The sequence below is a fragment of the Diplotaxodon limnothrissa genome, linkage group LG18 (genome assembly GCF_057381915.1).
Source record: "Diplotaxodon limnothrissa isolate DT_005_m linkage group LG18, D_limnothrissa_male_GT1.1, whole genome shotgun sequence".
NCBI lineage: Eukaryota > Metazoa > Chordata > Actinopteri > Cichliformes > Cichlidae > Diplotaxodon > Diplotaxodon limnothrissa.
The window spans coordinates 41,906,516-41,925,787 of NC_140613.1; the positions used below are offsets into that span (position 1 = coordinate 41,906,516).

Genomic DNA, 19,272 nt, shown 5'->3' on the forward strand with positions numbered 1-19,272 from the left:
TGCAAGATACTAATGTCACGGCGGGGTGCGCCGGTGTGTTTTTTGAAACAGGACCCAAAAGCAGATGTGGACGAGGTATTGCAAGTTTAAACAGAAAGCGATCCTTTATTTGGATGATTACAGGGGTTAACCAAGGAACCCTAAGCAAACTAAAAAACACTAAGAAACAAATACTACGAAGTTCTATGACTATGGTGGGGATAACAGACGACCCGACAATGACATTCAGAGAACAGAGGACTTAAATACACACATGAGGTGATCAGGGGAAGTGGAGACACATGAGGAAACAGCTGACTAGGATAAACATAATGATGCACAGGCAAGAGTAAAACTAACCGCATGAGCACAGAACACAAGACCCTTTTCAAAATAAAACAGGAAACATGCAGACTTAGACACGACAACACAACTTAACAGGCCTAACAAGCATGACAGACTAGACAAGGAACCAAACATAACCACACAGACATGACACATGAACCAGGGAAACTTAGTACAGGGGAGATGACATAACTAAGAAACAGGACTACACAGTAATCTAGAAATTAACTAGGTGCACTAAGCTAAGGCACAAAATAAATACAAAAGATACATAAACTCAAACACTGGGTCGCTTGACCCAGGACCATGACAACTAACCCCAAGTTGCTTTCGCATGCAGCTATCAAGAGTGTGAATGTTAGATAGAAATCACTATAATACAATCAGCTCATTTACCTACATTTGAATTACCGAAAAATGTCGAACTAAAGATTACACTGACAAAAAAGTTTGTTTTTTGTGTGTTTAGATGTTTCTTTTATATGCTGCCCAATGACTGTAGAAAACTGTCGGGTAGTCCAGTTTACTGAAGAACACCTCAGGCTGTCAGGTTAAAACACTCGGTCGTGTTTTCGTAGCGTAAACGCTGGCCCTCCTCTCAGAGCCTACGCTCTATCTGCTATTCCCTAACAGAGATACGCAAGTTTCTCCGTGACTGCAGCTGCCAGTCAAAGCTGTTATGATGACGTTTCACCCCAATTTAACATCACTGTGGTAGGAATTAGGAATTAGAATCAAACTTATGGGAAAGGAGACCTCTTGGACATCAATCAGCGTGATGAGAACTATTGAAAACAAAAGAAAGAATCTTTGGAAAAAATTTATCCTAGGAGAATTAATTTATTTTAGTCTGACCCCAGTCCCATCCGCTAACATGGAGGAGGTTTATGACCTATACTGCAGCCAGACACCAGGGGGCGATAGAGACGTTTTGGCTTCATTTTTGTGGAGCTGTCGCGTCGTCCATGTTTTCTACAGTCATTGATGCTGCCCAACTAAAAATGATCATTTTTAACCCATTATAAGAACTACATCTAACACATGTACCTAAACTGGTACAGACTGTTGCCTCCTGGCTGCTGCATACACCCAAATGGTGCAGAAATGAAGCATTAAACTTCAGACATTTCCTATTGCATATGTGTGTAAATAGGCAAGTATACCTGTGGAGGGAATGGGTCCCGTCCTCTAGATTATATTGGCTCTCTCCATAGCCCATCAGGGGTTTAATGGAGGCTCGGTACTGCTGCAGCCCTACTGGGAGTCCTAGGACTCCAACATTCACCACATCTGTTGCGAGAGATGGAGGGGCACTGCACTGGGAGGAGATGCTGCGGCGAGCTATTCCATCCTGCAGAGAAGCGCAGTAGGAGTCTGGATGTGGTCCTCCTTCACCACGCACCACCAAGGCCATGACCTTACTGCTGTCAACGTTCTCATCTGACACATACATGCATTTACACATAAACACACTGTCACTTTAGAATGTGGAGCAAACACACATAAAGAGTAAAAACACAGCCAGTGGTTATGTTTCCAAGAGTGTAGTGCAAGTAAAATCAGTTCAGCATTGTGCACCGGGTTGCCATGTGGAACAAAAAACAAAAAAAATGCAAAAAGCTCAAATACACACACACACACACACACACACACACACACACACACACACACACACACACACACAAACCCCAGACATTCAGACATTCAGCTTAAATGTGAAACTAAAGCTAGTTTACACAGCAGTAACGAGGTTTCTGGTTATCTGTGTGTATAGCAGCGGCAGACATTGACATACGGCATGTATGTATGTCAATGTCTGCCGCTGCTATACACACAGATAATGGGAGATGGCATACATCATTACAACTAATCACAGCCCATAACTTCTTCCCTTATGTCACAGCAAAGGGGGAAAAAAAACACTTGCAGTAGTGACTCATTGTTCAGTAGGAATCAGCTAAAAAGCACATTCCTGCTGGAGGAATCTCACCAGGCTTGACATCTCTCCTCTCCAGGATGGCACTGCTGGTGCATATGGTACTGGATCGTCCTGCTCCCGAAAGGCGAAGTGTCTGTGCTAATGTAGTGCTGGGGTCCCGCACTCCCCCACTGCCCCCTCCACCATATGCCACCCTGGAAGGGGAGGAGGGCATAGACCGGGCCATGGGTGGAGACATGGAACCTTGCAGGCTTTGGAGGGTGCCACGACTGGATGATGACAAGGTGTGGACTGGACTGTGACTGCCATACAACACTTCTCTGGGGATCTGAAGAAAGTGAAAAAAAGTGCTCTGAAACTGCACCATCACCACAACTTAGAACCACAGACGGGGGGATAGAGCACTTTCCATAACACTTCATTGACGGCTGGAGTCACATCAGCCTGTTTTAAATCAGCAGTGGTGGTACAATCGTGAAAAAGCCTGGACTCAGTTGACTCAGTTGCAAACTATAGACGCATGTCACATCTATCTTTGTTGTCCAAGATCTTTGAAAAAGTTGTTTCTATGCAGCTCACCGACCATCTGTCAACAATCAGTTTGAGCCATTTCAGTCTGCTTTCAGACCAAACCGCTCCACACAACCAGCTTTAATCAAAGTGGTAAATGAGACAATGATCGCACTTCAGTTTTATTACTGCTAGATCTAAGCGCTGGTTTGACACTGTGGATCACTGTATTTTACTGGATAAGATTGAACGTTTTATCAGCATTTTTATCGGCATGTATCCTGGCTGAGATCCTACCTGTCTGGGAAATCTCAGAATGTTAGTTTTAAAAATGAGCTCTCTGAGACCTGTGCTGTGAGGCATGGGGTCCCCTCAAGGGTCTGTACCTGGCCTATTACTGTTTCCTCTCTATCTGCTGCTTCTTGGTCTTCTTCTATGTTATTTTCATGTAACCTTTCACTGTTATGCTGATGCCTGCAACTATATGATCCTTTAATCATTGGAAACTGTGCTGACTTGTCCAAACTGGAAGCTTGTCTATCTGCAATTAGGGGCTGGTTATCTGATAATTTTCAGCTTTGATGGTCATTGGACCACAAAACTTTCACTTGTCTTCGCGTATTGATTATTGTAATGGTCTCCTCTCTGGGTTGACGAAGAAAAGTTTTAGAGGTTTACAGACTGTACAAAATGTGGCTGCCTGCATTTTAACCAAAATAGGGAAATATGAACATATTACTCTAGTACTGAAATCTCTTCACTAGTTGCCTTGTAGGGTTCGAGCAGATTTTAAGATCCTGTTGCTCACCTACAAGACTTTAAATGGTCTGGCGCCTTCATATCTCTCTGACCTTTTGCACCTTTATGTTCCATTCAGTGCTCTCCAATCTCAGGGCAGAGACATAGTCCCAGCAGAGTTTACTGGTTTCAGGTGCTGGATGCCAAGCACTGTTGTTCACACTGGTGCACACTAGTACTGCTGGGTAACCCTCACAATTGCGACATGATACTTCTTTCTGCTCATTTAGTTTAATTTCATGTTTTTGTTCAATCACCTTTTATGAACAGCCCCGTTCTGAGTGAGTTGGGGATTCCTTCCTTTTCTGCTGTGGAGTCCTTTTTGGCCAGTTGTTGTTTAACAGGTCTGAATATGCATTTAATTCAAAAGTGTTTAGCTGATCCCAACAAGTCAGTTTCATCTTTCAGGCTTTGATCATAAAGCACATGTAATGTATTAATGAAACTCAGTCAACCTTCCAATGAAAATCAAGCGGAAATTTCATCATTTCACCAAACCCCAAGAAGTGTATAGCTGAATTTTAAAGTACTTCCATTTGATAAATGGAATTTTTATGTTTTTGTGAATTCTGGATACACCCTTACATAAAATATATATCACTCACTCAGACAAACAAAAACATTCCTGACTCTGGGTCTTAAGAAAAAGAAATAATGTATAAGAAAGAATAAGTAATCTCAGCTAATTAAAAATAATAATAATACAAACGATACAAAAATGTACCAAATACCAAACCACCACCCCAAAATGTCACATACAAACATTTACTGAAAATGTTGAAAGTATAATTGTGCCTCTTTGTCCTCAAGAGAGGTCAGAAGTGTAAATATAATATAAATGGCACTCAGAAACATAAGTACAAGTTGCAAAGCCATAGCAGATATGAGCCTATCTGATGAATCTGTGTGTGTCTATCATGGAAGTCTTTAGCAAATTTAGCTGAATATGCATGGGTCACAATGTCAACATGATCAGCATTACAACTAATGTCGTTCCACTGCAAGCTCTAGTCACAAGTTTGGTTTCTGCCAGCAGCTACATATCAGATGAAGGTTTTCCTAGATATAAAAACATTATGGTGTTAGTCATCCTGTCAATTTCATTGCTATTGTCAATTACTGAATGGAGAATATGTCAGTGAACAAGTCATTTCTGAAACCAAATTATAAGCCAAATAATTGTGCAATGGGACAAATGAGTACAGATTCCTCCACCTCCATTTTTCTTTAATCCTACATATTAAATTTCTTTACAAATACTCAAATATGAATCTTCTCATGGTAAAGACTGGTTTGTTTTCTCCATTCTCCATTATTGTCTCAATTCTCCACACTACCAAGTGAAACAATAAATAATGTGTGCATATTTTGACTTAGCTCTGCATGACTACAGTTAATATTCCTATTGTTGTGCAAATAAGAGATGCATATTAGTCTATGTGACTGAGTAAACCTACAAAGAGCTGGCATGCCGAAAGAGATGAACTGCCAGAAGTTTAAAAATCCAACAGGTTGCTTTCCTTTTGTCCAGACCAGTTACACAAGGAGAGCAACCTGTCAAACAGATGATTGTTCGAGTACAAACTGAGTTGACACAAATTCCCAGCAACAACAAAATATTCTTCCAGCTATGACTCTGCCCTGACTGTCTTTCACTTCACCATTCAGACATCCAGTACTACTTACTTGACTTCCATTATTTCCCTCTACACTTTCTCCAACACAAACCCAAACCTAACGTTAGCTCACCCTACAACATAGGGACCTCAAACACATTTCTCTCTCATGAGTAATGCAAGTACAGACAGAAACAAATACTGTTGCAATAGTTCTCTTCTATCAATGTTAAGTTACTGAATTTTCTCAAATTATGAGCTGGTTAGTAACATATATGTAGAGGGCAGGGTAGCAGAATCCCCATTCTATTAAGCAAATGTGGTTCAATATCCAGTCTCAAACTATATGATGAAATTAGCTCTCAAAAGTAGTGGCCCAGGAAAGGAAAACAAAGAGAAGAACCCTTCAGAGTCAACAGGCATCTCAGTGTGGTAGAGGTTGATGTTTACCAGTCAGGAGGTTAGTGGCATGTTACCAAGCCTGAGCATTTGTGAATGTAAGACAAACAAATCTTGGAATGGAAAAAAGTGTTTGTATGAATGTGTGTGTGCCTGGATGAATACGGCTTGTAGTAGGAAATGCTCAGTTAGAGTAGAAAAGCATCATATGAGTACTCGTCCACTTGGGGATTCAATCCTTGGCTTGGCCAAGATACTAACCCCAAGTTGTTCACTGATGCATCCGTGGGAGTATGAACATGTGTAAATGTTTATAGAAAAAGTGCTTGTGTGATGAGCCATGTGGTATAAAGTGCTCCAGAAGAGTAGAAAAGCACTAGTAGCAGAACTCATGACCAAGTTCATCTGTGAGTTTTATCAGTGTACAAGATTCAATTATCCAATCAGTTGGAAAATTACATTAAATAGTTTTGTTTGTTTCAAATACATTCTGAATTGTACTGTTTCATTTTCCACTCTAGTTGAGCACTCAAAGTCCTTTATTCAACATGCCTCATTCACACATGCACGTGTTTTCTACCTAGCATTATTTTTCTTTCTCAGCAAAATCTTACTGTTTATTTCTAACCCAGCATCTACAGCTACAAAGACAAACATTAAGAAAAGCACAAAGGAAATCATTATTTAACCTGCAAAAGAAACTCCCATCGGGTTTCTCCTCAGGCTTCACCAAAATAATGTTGAGTTAAAACAACCAAATGACAAGTATCACTTTCTCATTATCACTTTTTCCTCACATTCTAGTAGGACCAAGTTGTCACTGTAAGTTGTTTGAAATATATGCTCATATCTGGGTAAGAAAGGCCATTGTAAGTTTAAGTTACCATGAGATAGCTTGGAATAAATGCAAAAATAAATACAAATAAGTTGTTATGAGTCAGTGTCATGGAGTCATGTTTTGTACTGTGTGGTTGTTGTCTGTCACACACCAGAGGGTGGCGTAGTTTGTGTTCTATGTTATTGATGTTTTGTGAGTTCCAGGTGGAGGCTGACCATTGGTGGAGCACTGGGAGAGGCCGGCTGTAAATGAGGACCCTTCTGCCCCTGGCTGCTTCCTGCTCCCAATGAGCTGTGGCTGTGTGTGAGACTCTGTTCTCTGGAATGAGAAGCTTTTGCTGTGTTGTGAATAGTTTTGTTGTAAATAGTTGTAAGTATTTTTACTCGGTAGCTGTAGGGCTGAGAAGCTATTTTCTCCTGTTTTTGGTTAGGGAGGCAGATAAGAGACCTGCATTTTCTTTTGGGTTTTCTCCGTGTAGGTGAGTCAGTTTCACTTCATTTATAGCGAGTTTTGTTTGTTGTTTTGGCCATGCTCACCCTGACGCCCGCTACCTTTTGGAATTTAATAAACTGACTGGTTATGTAACTCTGTGGCAGTTTTTGGTTTGTTTTCCTTGAGAGCAGGAGTGTGAGGACATTCTCTCTTTTCTTTTTATTTTCCTTGTGTTGTGCACCGGTTTCCCCTGGGCTGGGGTGTAACAAAGTTCACAGGTTTTAAACAGTTAGAGCTCTGTAAATGGGCCCCGTACTTGGATACATTTTGCTAATCCTTTATTCTGATGGACAGATTAACAACCTAACTAGAAGTTTCTGATCTTTATGTTTAGTTGGCCTGATCCACACCAGACACTGGTTCAGTGTCCAGGCTCTCATATAACTACTGTTAATATTTTTGCATTTTATATTCACTTTCAGTGCTGTGTCCTGAAATCAAAGAGATGGATGTTAATAGCTTTGCTCAAAATTCTAGTACTGCTGAAATGTAATGGGAAAATGTTGTTTGTAGTGTGTTTAACTATCCCTTTGATTAAAGATCTTGTATATACTGTAAATATTAACGACTTTTTGCATGTACCATTTTCTGTGGAGAAAATAAACCACAATGCATTAAATTGAAAAAAACAAACAAAACAAAAAAAGCTGACTGACTCACCTTTCCTCCTACAGTGGCAGACTTGGCATGATGTTTGAACACATGTTCAGGGTCTTTATGATACGCCTTCAAGAAGGAGTTGGGGGTGATGTTTCTAGAAGCAACAGATTTGCATGATGTGACAAATCAATGTGTGCAACAACTTCTACAAAAGGTATACTGAATCAGTTTTGACACATGTGAAACGCATTATTAAATATTTAGCTTAAGTTGTGGTATGCTGAAATCGCTGAGTAGTAATTAAATGGATCAGACATGTTGTTTGGTCAAAACAGGTCTCATGGCTGTGCAGCGTATATTTTAAAATAAAGGGGTGGTCTAAATTTTGTTTGTGAGAACAGTTTTATTTAGTTTATCGTTGTGATGTTCAGCATGCAATTGTTAACATTTTGCTGTCTATTTCAATCCAGTTACTGTTGATATATGAGGCAAATTGATTTCCTTTTGCTGCCTAAACCTAAAACGCTGAGAAGTCGTTTTGTAGAAGGTGGGAGGCTCTGTAACTGAAAGGAGATGATATTGAGAGTGCCATTATCTCTAGGTACAGCAGGGGATGGAGGATACAAACCATTTAGAGCACGACATGAAGTGTATGCTTTTTTTGAATGATGAAGCCTTTTAACCTCAGGGTTCTTAATCCTTTTGAATTTGACAAGAAGCAAAAAGTGTAGCTGCCAGACTGAGTATGTAAGGTTTAGTGCTAAAAACAAGATTAAGGAAAACTATGTATCAATTAAAGATGGCAAAAGTGAAAAAGATGTTTCCTCAATTTACAATTGACACCAAAATCTTTTCATATAACAAAACACAGTGACAGATAATCTGAATTTGTTAATGAGTAAAAAGGACAGAGGGGATTGTGATTTGTTTATAAACAGTTGTGCTGGTAAGTTTACATACCGTGGCAGAATTTGTAATTTTTGGGCCATTTTCCAGAGAATATGATTGATAATACAAAACTTTTATTTCAATCATGATTAGTGGTTGGGAGAAACCATTTATTATCAAACATACCCTTTTTAAATCATAATGACAACAGAAACTACCAAAATGACCATGATCAATGTTTATATACCATGAAAGTTTTAATAATAACGGTGACCAGTCCGTGATCTGTTTCCTTGTAATTAGTTTGTGTGTATAAAACGTCAGTGAGTTTCTGGGCTCCTGACAAACCCCCAGTGCTGCACTGATGTTGGATTCTGATGTTGGAAAGCAAAAGAATGATCAAAGGATCTGTGGGAGACGATAGTTGAACTTTATGAAACAGGAAAAATGATATCCAGGCAATTGACAGCATCAATCAGCAGTGTTCAAACAAAGAAGTGGAAAAATTCTTTTGTAATGGAAACAAACATTTCAGCCAAAACTGCCACAAAACTTGTTCGGGATGCAAGAAAAACCCCCACAAATAACTTCAGTTGACATACGGGACTCTCCGGGGAAAAAAAGTGGATTTCAAGATACATAATAGGAAGCACTTAAAGAAAAATGGACTGTGTGACATGAATGATGGACCACATAGTTGCAGTTTCGACACTTCATTATTTGGTTGCTCTTTTCTCTAACACTCGGCCGCAGCTTTTCAGCTGCTAGCCACACACAAAACAACAACGCATGTCCTAGTACATTCTTTAATAGGGGAGACGTAATTGGCTGATGGAGCTCCAGTGTGTCTCAGCCTCCCTGCAAGCCACACCCCGCCACATACTCCCATCGCCCAACCTAGCCCGGGGAGCCGTCTGGCCTAGCCTATTCCATCCCTCTGCGGACGGTAAGTGGGGACTGGCCATGACCATCTGTGTCCCGGCCCATAGACCAGCAGCAAGGATGAGTCGGATCAGGGGGCCGACCGTGTACCCAGATCCTCCTTTTACAGAAATAACAGCCTCTAAATGCTTCTTATGGCTTCCAATGAGAGTCTGGATTCTGGTTGAAGGTATTTTGGACCATTCTTCTTTACAAAACATCTCCAGTTCAGTCAGGTTTGATGGTTTCCAAGCATGGACAGCCGCTTTAAGTCACACCATAAATTTTCAATAATATTCAGGTGTTGGGACTGAGATGGCCATTTCAGAATGTTGTACTTGTTCCTCTGCATGAATGCCTTAGTAGAGTTTGAGCAGTGTTGAGGTTCATTATCTTGTTGAAAAATCCGGGCCTGGCGCAACTTCAACTTCACTGATTGTGTGAATGTGGTGAGGCATTGTGTTCCTGTTTCTCTTTAAACTTTATTCTTCTACCTTATTCTAGTTGCTCCGTTTCTTTGCCGCTTAACTACTCCCTCAGTTTTCAGCCGATTGCCACCATTCAAATATTTAAACTGTTCTGCTATTTCTGCTAATGCCAGCTATGTCCTTTGGTGCTCACAACTTTTCTACTTTTTGAGATATTAAGCTTTTTATGCCACTTTTTGGCCCATTTGATGAAAGAGACCACATTTTCAGTGTGATCACCAGTTTAGCTTGCTGGGCTGAGCCATGTTTTAGCTCAGTGAGATAAGCAGCCGTTTTCAGAGCGGGAGGCCAGGGTTAGAATCCCGCTTATGGCAACATTTTTTTCATTAAACAGTTCAAGTTTTTTAACTCTTTTCAACACAAATTCTACCTTCTTCACCCCTTTTCAGCTGTTTTCAGTTCCTTCGCCTCTTTTTAGCACAATTTTCAGTTTCTTCATCTCTTTTTTCAGCACAATTCAGCTTCTTCTGCGCAGTGCACATTTTTTCTCTCATCATATCTTTGTTTTGGGACTGGAACTGGTTTGGCTCAGTGGGATGAGCAGCTGCCGAGAGACCCAGTGATGAAGGTTCGAATCCTACCTGTGGCGGTTGCCGCACATCTTCCCTGCTTGCATGCACACTGCTTTCTTGACACTCTGCAGTGTACCCTTTCAAATATAGCCATCTTCGGCAAGCAGTTCAGCTTCTACACATCTGTTCAGCAGATAATTCTGCTTCTTCAGCTTTTTTCAGCAGATTCCACTACACGGCATTCACACTGCATTTTTGCAGGAAATGCAACTTTTTCTAATTCTTGATTCTGTCACTGATCTTCTGCATCACTTTCCCATACAGCATTTCCTTGTGCAAAGTGCACTGAATAGTTGAACGATGCACAGTGACACTATCTGCAGCAAGATGATGTTGTAGGTCTTTGGAGCTGGTTGGTGGCTTGACTATGACCATTCTCACCATCCCTCGCCTCTGCTTATCTAAGATTTTTCTTGACTTGCCACTTCGGGTCTTAACTTGAACTGTGCCTGTGGTCTTCAACATCCTCACTATGTTCCTCACAGTGGAAACTGACAGCTGAAATCTCTGAGATAGCTTTTTGTATCCTTCCCCTGAACCATGATGTTGAACAATCTTTGTTTTCAGGTCATTTGAGAGTTGTTTTGAAGCTCCCATGTTGCCACTCTTCAGAGAAGATTGCAAAGAGGAGAAAAACGTGTAATTCAGTACAAAAGAAATTTCAGCTCTCACAAACTATTCCAAATTGCAAAACGCTTACCTATGTCTCTAACAAAACCACTCTAACTTTGTAAAAATAGGAAAGATTTCTGTTTTTCACTATCTACTATAGAATTGATTTGTTTTTTAAACAACCTAACTCCAAAGAGTCTAACAGACACATTTCTCACTTTATCATATAAAAAAAACCCCAGTTAAATATGTAATGTTTTTTACACTGACAGAAAGGGGAGTGTCACTGGTGCTGCCTGCTTAAGATCAAAGTGGGCTGCATGTGTACATGATGTAAAATTAGTTTAACACCCCTGATTGTTTGTGTTGTGATTATAAATTTTTATATAGATGGTTTCACCCAACCCCTAACCACGAGCGAGTAAAAAGTTTTTCCATTAGCATTCATATTCTCTAAAACAAAAAAATGGCCCAAAAAAGTCACAAATTCTGACAGGGTATGTAAACTTATGAGCACAACTATGTAATTGTGTATATCATTCTCTTTACCACCCTCACCTAATATCCTCCAGGTCATAGTAAACATTGCGGGTGGTATCTTTGATGTAGATGGCCATGTTTGGAGACTGCAGCATCTTCATGGTGAGCTGTTGAGGGAAAGCGGTAACAAACAAAGCCCGAAGAGCATCCTGATTGCTGATTTCTGTGGGCACCCAGACTTGCTTTGTTTCCTCCCCATACTGCAGGAACAGCACACCTGACACAACACAAACAGGCAGGAAGAGGGGCCATCAGTCTGTGTCAGAACCGTACAAAGAAACATCTTCAAATCTTAATACGCAAACTGATGAGTGGCAGCTAAAATAAATATTTTTGATGTTTATTTTAATATATTTAGCCATATACAACATAAGAATGCTAATCCACAACAAAATCTTTAAATTAAATAGGGTACAGGTGCTTGCTTCTCAATGGCTTATGAAGCAGACAGCTTATAAACTAAACCTTCAAGCTCCAACACAAGAGCTTGCAGGTGAAGTGTGAAGTATGAATAGATTCATGTTGAGAGATTATTTAAATCCCAGTGATTCACGAGCTATCCTATGCACTCAATTTGTCTCATATGCATACTGTCATGGTCCACATGACCCAGCGTTTTGTGTTTCATTTTGGTATCATCTTATGTTTTGTATTAATTCTTAGGGTTTGGTTCTTGTGTTTAGTGTTTTAGTGTGCTCCCTCCTGTGCTCTGTTCGTGTCCCTGAGTTAGTGTTGTAGAACAGTTTGTGAATTTCCTGTTTTACTTTGAAGGTCTGTGTCTCGTTGTGTCTATTAGGTTCAGCTGTGTTCCCCTCTGGTGTGTCATTCCCTAATTACCTTGTGTGTTTTTACAGTGTGTGCCTGCCTGTGATCCTTGTCGGTTCGTCTGTGTTATTCAGTGTTTCTCCGCGTCTCTCTGCCCTGCTTCCTCCGTGTCATCTCCGTGTATCATCCTGTGTCCTTATGTTTTCAGGGTTGTTTATTAGTTTTTCCCAGTCTAGGCTTTAGTAGCTCCCTGTTCCTTATTTCCTCTTTTTGTACTTCGTCGTCACTGTAAATAAACACTCACTCGCACCCCTGCCAGTTCGTGCATTTTGGGTCCTTTTCTCGTAACACCATACGACTGCTGCCCCAGCCGTGACACATACTTAGTTACGGACCTACAGGCCTTTTAGCTGTGAGATGACTGAGCTAACCACTGCAACACTGTCTATCTAACAGAAATGCTACTAGGAGAAACCTCAGCAGTCAAATTAGCTGCCAGGATTAATGTTAATTCAGTTGGTAACTTGATAAAATGAAACTTGTTTTAAAGGGATTTCTGCAGCTACAACTCTAATGCCTCCAACTGTGTAATGCTTGACACGCTTGATTAGCAAGCAAAAGGTTGCTGGTTTGATTCCAGTGGGGGACACAAATGCCTTTATTTGTGTTAAGAAGAAAATCGGATGTAAAGTTCTTCACCCTTGTTCAGAACTGTAGTATCAAACTTGTTCTTGAAAAGCAGTACACTCTTTCCCCCACTCTACAACACTGTGTTAAACAGTCTGGTTAAAGAATTAATACATATCCTGACTTCTACAGGTATATCATCTGAAACATCTGCCTTTCCATTTTTCATCCTCTTCATAGCTGCCCTCACTTCCCACTTACTAATCCTCTCCACTTCCTGATTTATTCATTTCTCCCTAGTGCAATAGCAGCATGAAACCCTGTGTGAGAGGGAAGGGGCGGAGCATGGACAGCGAGGTTAGGAGTCTCACGGTTTTCTGACCGTGTGCACAGGTAGTTCTGGATAACTGCTTATTTTTTGGAACTTCCATGCTTATTTAGGAAGGAGTTCATTGTTACATCTTCAGTTTGTAATACATAAACAGTCTTCAAATCATAATGCAACTGGAAGCATTTCTTTTGGAAACCAGGAACACAAGACTCCTTTTTTAAACTTTGTTTATTGGAAATTACCCTACATAGAGTTTCAAAAGTTCTGTTAAGTGACGTGGCGCTAAACAATTGAGACTCTTAAAAACAAGTTATAACATTTTAAAGTGGATACTGAAACGGACTTGAAGCCAGTGTTAGGATGCCAGTATAGGTGTAATGTGATCACACCTTTTCTTTCCTGTCAAAAGGCAAACATCTGCATTTTGAACACTGAAGTAAGAACTGATCAGAGCCAACATATAAAGAGTTACAGTAATTAAGATGACAGGTAATAAAAGCGAGGCAGGCCTTCACCTTACTGAGGAGCCTTAGTTAAAAGAAACTTGTCTTAACAGCTGAGCTGATCTGTTTATCAAATTTTAAAGCACTGTTGAAAGTCACACCAAGGTGCCTTGCAACCAGATGACAGTAAGACACTAAAGGACCAATAGCGCTGTCATACCCATGTAACAGATTGGGTTGCCCAAAAGTTTATTTCCTCACGACTGTACATCTCTGGGACAGTTCACTAGTGCCTGGTTAGAAATATGGCTGTTGGTTTGTATACGCAAATACAAATGTATTTGAACACAGTGTCCAAATACATTTGAACACTGTGTTCAAATACATTTGGATACTAACTGTGTTCAAATGTATTTGGACATTGACACAAGTTTTGTTTTTTTTCTGTTTACTGAAACATATTCCAATTAGAGCTGGGCGATAGAACGATAACGATATGTATCGCGATATAACTTTTACTCGATAGAGAAATTAAGCTATCGCGATAGACCTCGCCGCTCTTGTCCTCTTAAAAAAAAGAAAAAGAAAAAAAAAGGTCAGCCAATCCAAATTAAGTAGCGCAGAGCCGAACCAATCACAGCCGCAGCGTCACGTCGCGTGACTTGTTACGTACAGCACAAGTGCCAAGCCGCACGTGTGTTTGTTTGGGAAGCAGCCAGCGGGTAATGGAGGAAATGAGTGTGCCGACTAGAAAAATCAACCGAGCGTGACCGAAGAGAAAACAGATGATGGTTCCAACGCCGGAGAGATTGTCGAACGGAAGAGCCATAGAAGCTCCGTAGTGTGAAGGTATTTCAGCTATTTCAAGTCTGACAAAAAACAGAGTAGCGTGCACTGTAAATTGTGCCGAAAGCAAGTCTGGAAATACAATAAACTGGTGCATGCGTCACACTGTGCGCCACGTTATTGTTTCGGTGAAATGAATTTCTACAATACTGTTACTGTTAATTCTACTCTCTGCAGTGTTTAAATGCTTACATATACACACAGTTACTGTCCCTCCACACATACGACTTGGTTCTGCTTCTATGCCCCAGCTTTGTTTACTTTTTCCACTTCTAGACTTCTGATTGGCCAACATTTCGGCACGGTTAGGAATCTAGCGCCACCTGCTGCTTTGGCATGTTCATAGCAGCGTTTTCCTTCATTTCTGCCTTTATGTGTGGACGGGATTATTTTTTAAAAACGAAAACGGAAAATCTCAGTTTTCAAAAATACCCGTGTACGTGTGGACGTAGCCTCAGTCTCTGACTGGAAGCGCTAATTCTTCATTCGGCTTTTGTCAGACTAAAGTAACTGTTAAAACTGTTTGAAAAGCTCAGCTATACAACAAGGAGAGATTGAGAATTTCCTTTTAGTTCTAAGTTTATTTGATATTGACAAAAGTTAGTCAGTTTTGTCTGTTCTTCTGTAAAACAAACTAAGATTTATTTTTAGAATTAATATTTTGTTTCTAAGTGGAATTGACAATTTAGTCTGTTTTGTTTGTTCTATTTTGAAACTTAAACGCTTTAGCGGCTGCCTTTTGTGTAGTTTGTAATATTTGCCTTTATTTATCTGAAAAAGTCTCATGTTCCTTAAGTACATCTACCCTGTTGAACTTATTATGGGAAATAAATATTTAAATAAAAACAAGCTGCTGATTATTTCACATTTTACTTGTGAGCAACGGCACATTTAAATCTTACAAATATAGTTATTTGGCTTATATCGTGATAGATATCGTTATCGCCTGAAATGAAAAAAACATATCGTGATATGAAAAAATCTCATATCGCCCAGCTCTAATTCCAATTATAGTTATATAATGGGCATGGATATGTTTACACTCTCAGCTTTCATTTAAGTCTACACTCAAATTGGATGAAGAGTTTAGGAGTTTCAGCTCATTAACATGTTCCACCCTCTTTTTACAGGGACCAAAGTACAGTGGCCCCTCATTTATTGTGGGAGTTACATTCTAAAAGTAACCTGCGATAGGTGAAATCTGCGAACTAGTCAGCTTTATTTTTAACAATTATTATAGATGTTTTAAGGGTTTAAAACCTCTCACTACACACTTCTCAGACAAGCATGAACATTTTCTCTCTAGTTTAAACAGCCTCAAAGTTCAAACCTTCGTAGAAAAATAAGTCCAGTATTATAGAATGAAACCAAACATCAAACCCTGTTTTCAGGTCCAAAACATGGGAATAGAGCAACCATTGATTGACAATGGTCTATAGCCAATCAGGACGCAGAACACAATGCGCTGTAAAAAAAAAAAAAAAAAGAAAACAAGAAAGAAAAAAGAAAAAAGAAAAAAGGAATGCAAAATTTTAGGAAACTAATTTTGCAAGGCCGCAAAAGGTGAACTGCGTTACAGTGAGGGACCAATTGGAAAATTTACTTAAAGGCTATTTCATGGGCAGGTGTTGGCAATCCCTTCATTATGACATCATCAAATTATCAACGGAAAGCTGCTGCAGTAGAGGCCTGGGAGAGTCAGGAGGAAACTGACTCAGTTTCAGGAGGACATCTAGTGATGTCCATGAGTTCAAGACTTAAGGCTGTCATTGTCAGCAAAGGATTTTCAACCAAGTATTAGAAATGAACATTTTATTTTCAGTTATTTAATTGTCCAATTACATTTGAGCCCTTGAAATGAAGGGACTGTGTTAAAAATACTTTAGTTCCTCACATTTTTATGACATCTTTTTCAACCCACAGAATAAAAGCTAAAGTCTGCACATCAACTCCGTCTGAGTTGTTTCATTTAAAGTTTATTGTGGTAATGTACAGAGCCATGCACACCACTGCATCCTTATGCTGTGGTGTTCCTCAAGGCTCTGTGCTTGGCCCAATGTTATTCTCATTATCCATGCCCCTCTAGACTTAATCTTTGAAAAATATAACATTTGCTCCATCGTTGCACTGCTTTCTCAAGTGCATGAGAGAAGTCAGAGAATTGCTTTTGGGCAATTCCCTTATCCTGAATGAAAAGAAAACGGCAATTGTAGTGTTTGGCAACCATACCCCATGGGACATATTAGCTGATACCTTTGGTTCCTTTGTCACTTCTCTCTCTGACTCGGTTAGTGACCTAGGTGTCCTGCTGGATAGCTCTTTCAAATTTAACAAACAAGTGTCCTCAGTAATCAAATCTAGCTTTTACCAACTGCGCCTTATTGCTAAGGCTAAGCACTATGTCCCTCATAAAGATCTTAAAAAACTCATTCATGCTTTTGTGACATCTAGATTGGATTATTGTAATTCTCTCTACATTGGTCTTCACTCTGCTCTCCTTCACAGACTTCAGCTTGTCCAGAATGCTGCAGCTCGCCTCCTGACTGGTACTAGAAAGCATACCTCTATCACCCCTGTTCTTGCTGATTTGTATTGGTTATCCATAAAATATCATATTGAATTTAAAATATTGTTGCTCACCTTTAAAATTATAAATAATTTAGCCCCTAGCTATCTGGTCGATCTCCATAGTCCACATGTCCCTGGGCGAGCCCTCAGGTCTTCAGCCCAATTACTCCTGGCTCAGCCTAGATCTAGACTTAAATCTAGGGGAGACCGTGCTTTTGCCCTGGTTGCACCTAACCTGTGGAACGACCTTCCCATTGCTATCCGTGCGTCAGACTCCATTTTATCTTTTAAATCCAGTTTAAAAACTCACTTATTTAACCTAGCTTTTCCATCTAGTTGGTGTCCCTATTTTATATTTGGCTCAATTTTTTTATCTATGTACTTTATCTTTTAGCAATATCTGCTCTTGGTAACTTTATTCCTGTATAATTAGTGCACTCAACCTGCTGACATTTGTGGTACTTTGTTAATCGTCTTTTATTTAACCATGTCTTTATTTTCCTGTTTCGATTGTAAAGCACTTTGGTGTACCGCTGGTTTTTTAAATGTGCTATATAAATAAAGTTGTACTGTATTGTATAAAATCAGAAAAAAATTGTCTCTGTTCAAATATATTTGGTCCTAACTGTATATCTGGAGGTCATCTGCAAAGCAATGAAAGGACATTATGCTTTTTATAAATGGACCCCACGGGGAAGCAAATATAAAGAGAAAAGAATGGGCCCCAGTAGAAAACCCTGAGGTACTCCACAGTAGAGCAGGGCGATATGGCCAAAAATATTTATGCGATAACGATATAACTGATGATATAATTGATGTGAGACAAAATACAAAATACAACTCCACAACTTTACTAGCGCAAAAAACCCATCCATTTATTTTCTATGCTGTTTTTTTTAATGTGTGTGTGTGTGTTTATTGTATCATTATGTCTTCTAAAAGTAAATGTTTTAAAGAGAGATGGAAGTGATCTGGGAATATGGTATTTTATCATAAATTGGATCCTGACAGCATTTTCATGACCATATTTTCCATACAGCTTCTGCAGGATATTCATATGTGTTGTCCAAATCAGTTAAGAAGCAAACTATTTCATACAGTGTTATTGAACAGATTTATTTAGATGTGTCTACATACCTAACGGCCAACCTCTTGTCTGACCACTTGAGCGGCCTACAGGTAGACTTGCTCTAGCCTTAGAGCCCCTTGTAAAGGCAGCAGATAGGGGTATCATCTCTCCACCAGACATGCTACTTGAAACCAGCCTGTTCTGCTCTTTCACCAAGTGTGGGACACCAGCACCTTGGGGACTGTCAACAAACCAGGGACTCCTTACCTGGATTGAAAGAAAAAGCAAAAGGATTATGATTATGGGAGAGAGGAGAAAATGGTAAAAAAAAATTATTAAAAGTGCTTCCACTACTAATCAAATCTTATGTTAAGGGACATCCATCCATCCATTCGCTTCCGCTTATCCTTTTCAGGGTCGCGGGGGGCGCTGGAGCCTATCCCAGCTGTCATAGGGCGAGAGGCGGGGTACACCCTGGACAGGTCGCCAGTCTGGGGCGACACATAGGGACAGACAACCATTCGCACTCACATTCACTCGCACATTCACACCTAGTGGCAATTTGGATTATCCAATTAACCTATCCCCACAAGCTGCATGTCTTTGGATGGTGGGAGGAAGCTGGAGTACCCGGAGAGAACCCACGCAAACACGGGGAGAACATGCAAACTCCACACAGAAAGACCCCGGCCTGATGGTGGAATTGAACTCAGGACCTTCTTGCTGTGCGGCAACAGTGCTAACCACCGTGCCACCGTGCTGCCTCATGTTAAGGGACATATATATCCATATATATTAGGGCTGTCAAAATTAACACGTTAATGCAGCTTAATCCATCATCATGACTAATCTGATTACATTTTTTATCTTGGCACATGCGCAAATGGGCAGTTGATCTGGTAGTAACGGCCAGAAGAACCAGTCAACTCAATATGGAAGATGATAAACAGCACATTGGCTCGTTTGATAGAAAATTTTAATTAAAACAACAAGACAGAACAGTTGACCGACATAAAGTACTATGCACATTGTGCAGGAAGTTATTTTCTTTTTACCGAAGCACTTCCAGGGTAAAAATATCACACA

At 40.0% G+C, this 19,272-nt stretch overlaps 1 protein-coding gene across 1 annotated transcript in view; it reads right to left on the reverse strand.

Moving 5' to 3' along the window:
- LOC146614196 (uncharacterized) overlaps positions 1 to 19,272 on the reverse strand; it is a 94,117-nt gene that overhangs the window by 43,400 nt on the left and 31,445 nt on the right. Inside the window, exons 3-7 of the mRNA XM_085377615.1 lie at positions 18,255 to 18,453; positions 11,556 to 11,754; positions 7,577 to 7,670; positions 2,315 to 2,591; positions 1,488 to 1,764 (exon numbers count right to left, since the gene is read on the reverse strand). Coding sequence (XP_085233741.1) covers positions 1,488 to 1,764; positions 2,315 to 2,591; positions 7,577 to 7,670; positions 11,556 to 11,754; positions 18,255 to 18,453 — 1,046 coding nt within the window. The remainder of the gene's footprint in view (positions 1 to 1,487; positions 1,765 to 2,314; positions 2,592 to 7,576; positions 7,671 to 11,555; positions 11,755 to 18,254; positions 18,454 to 19,272) is intronic.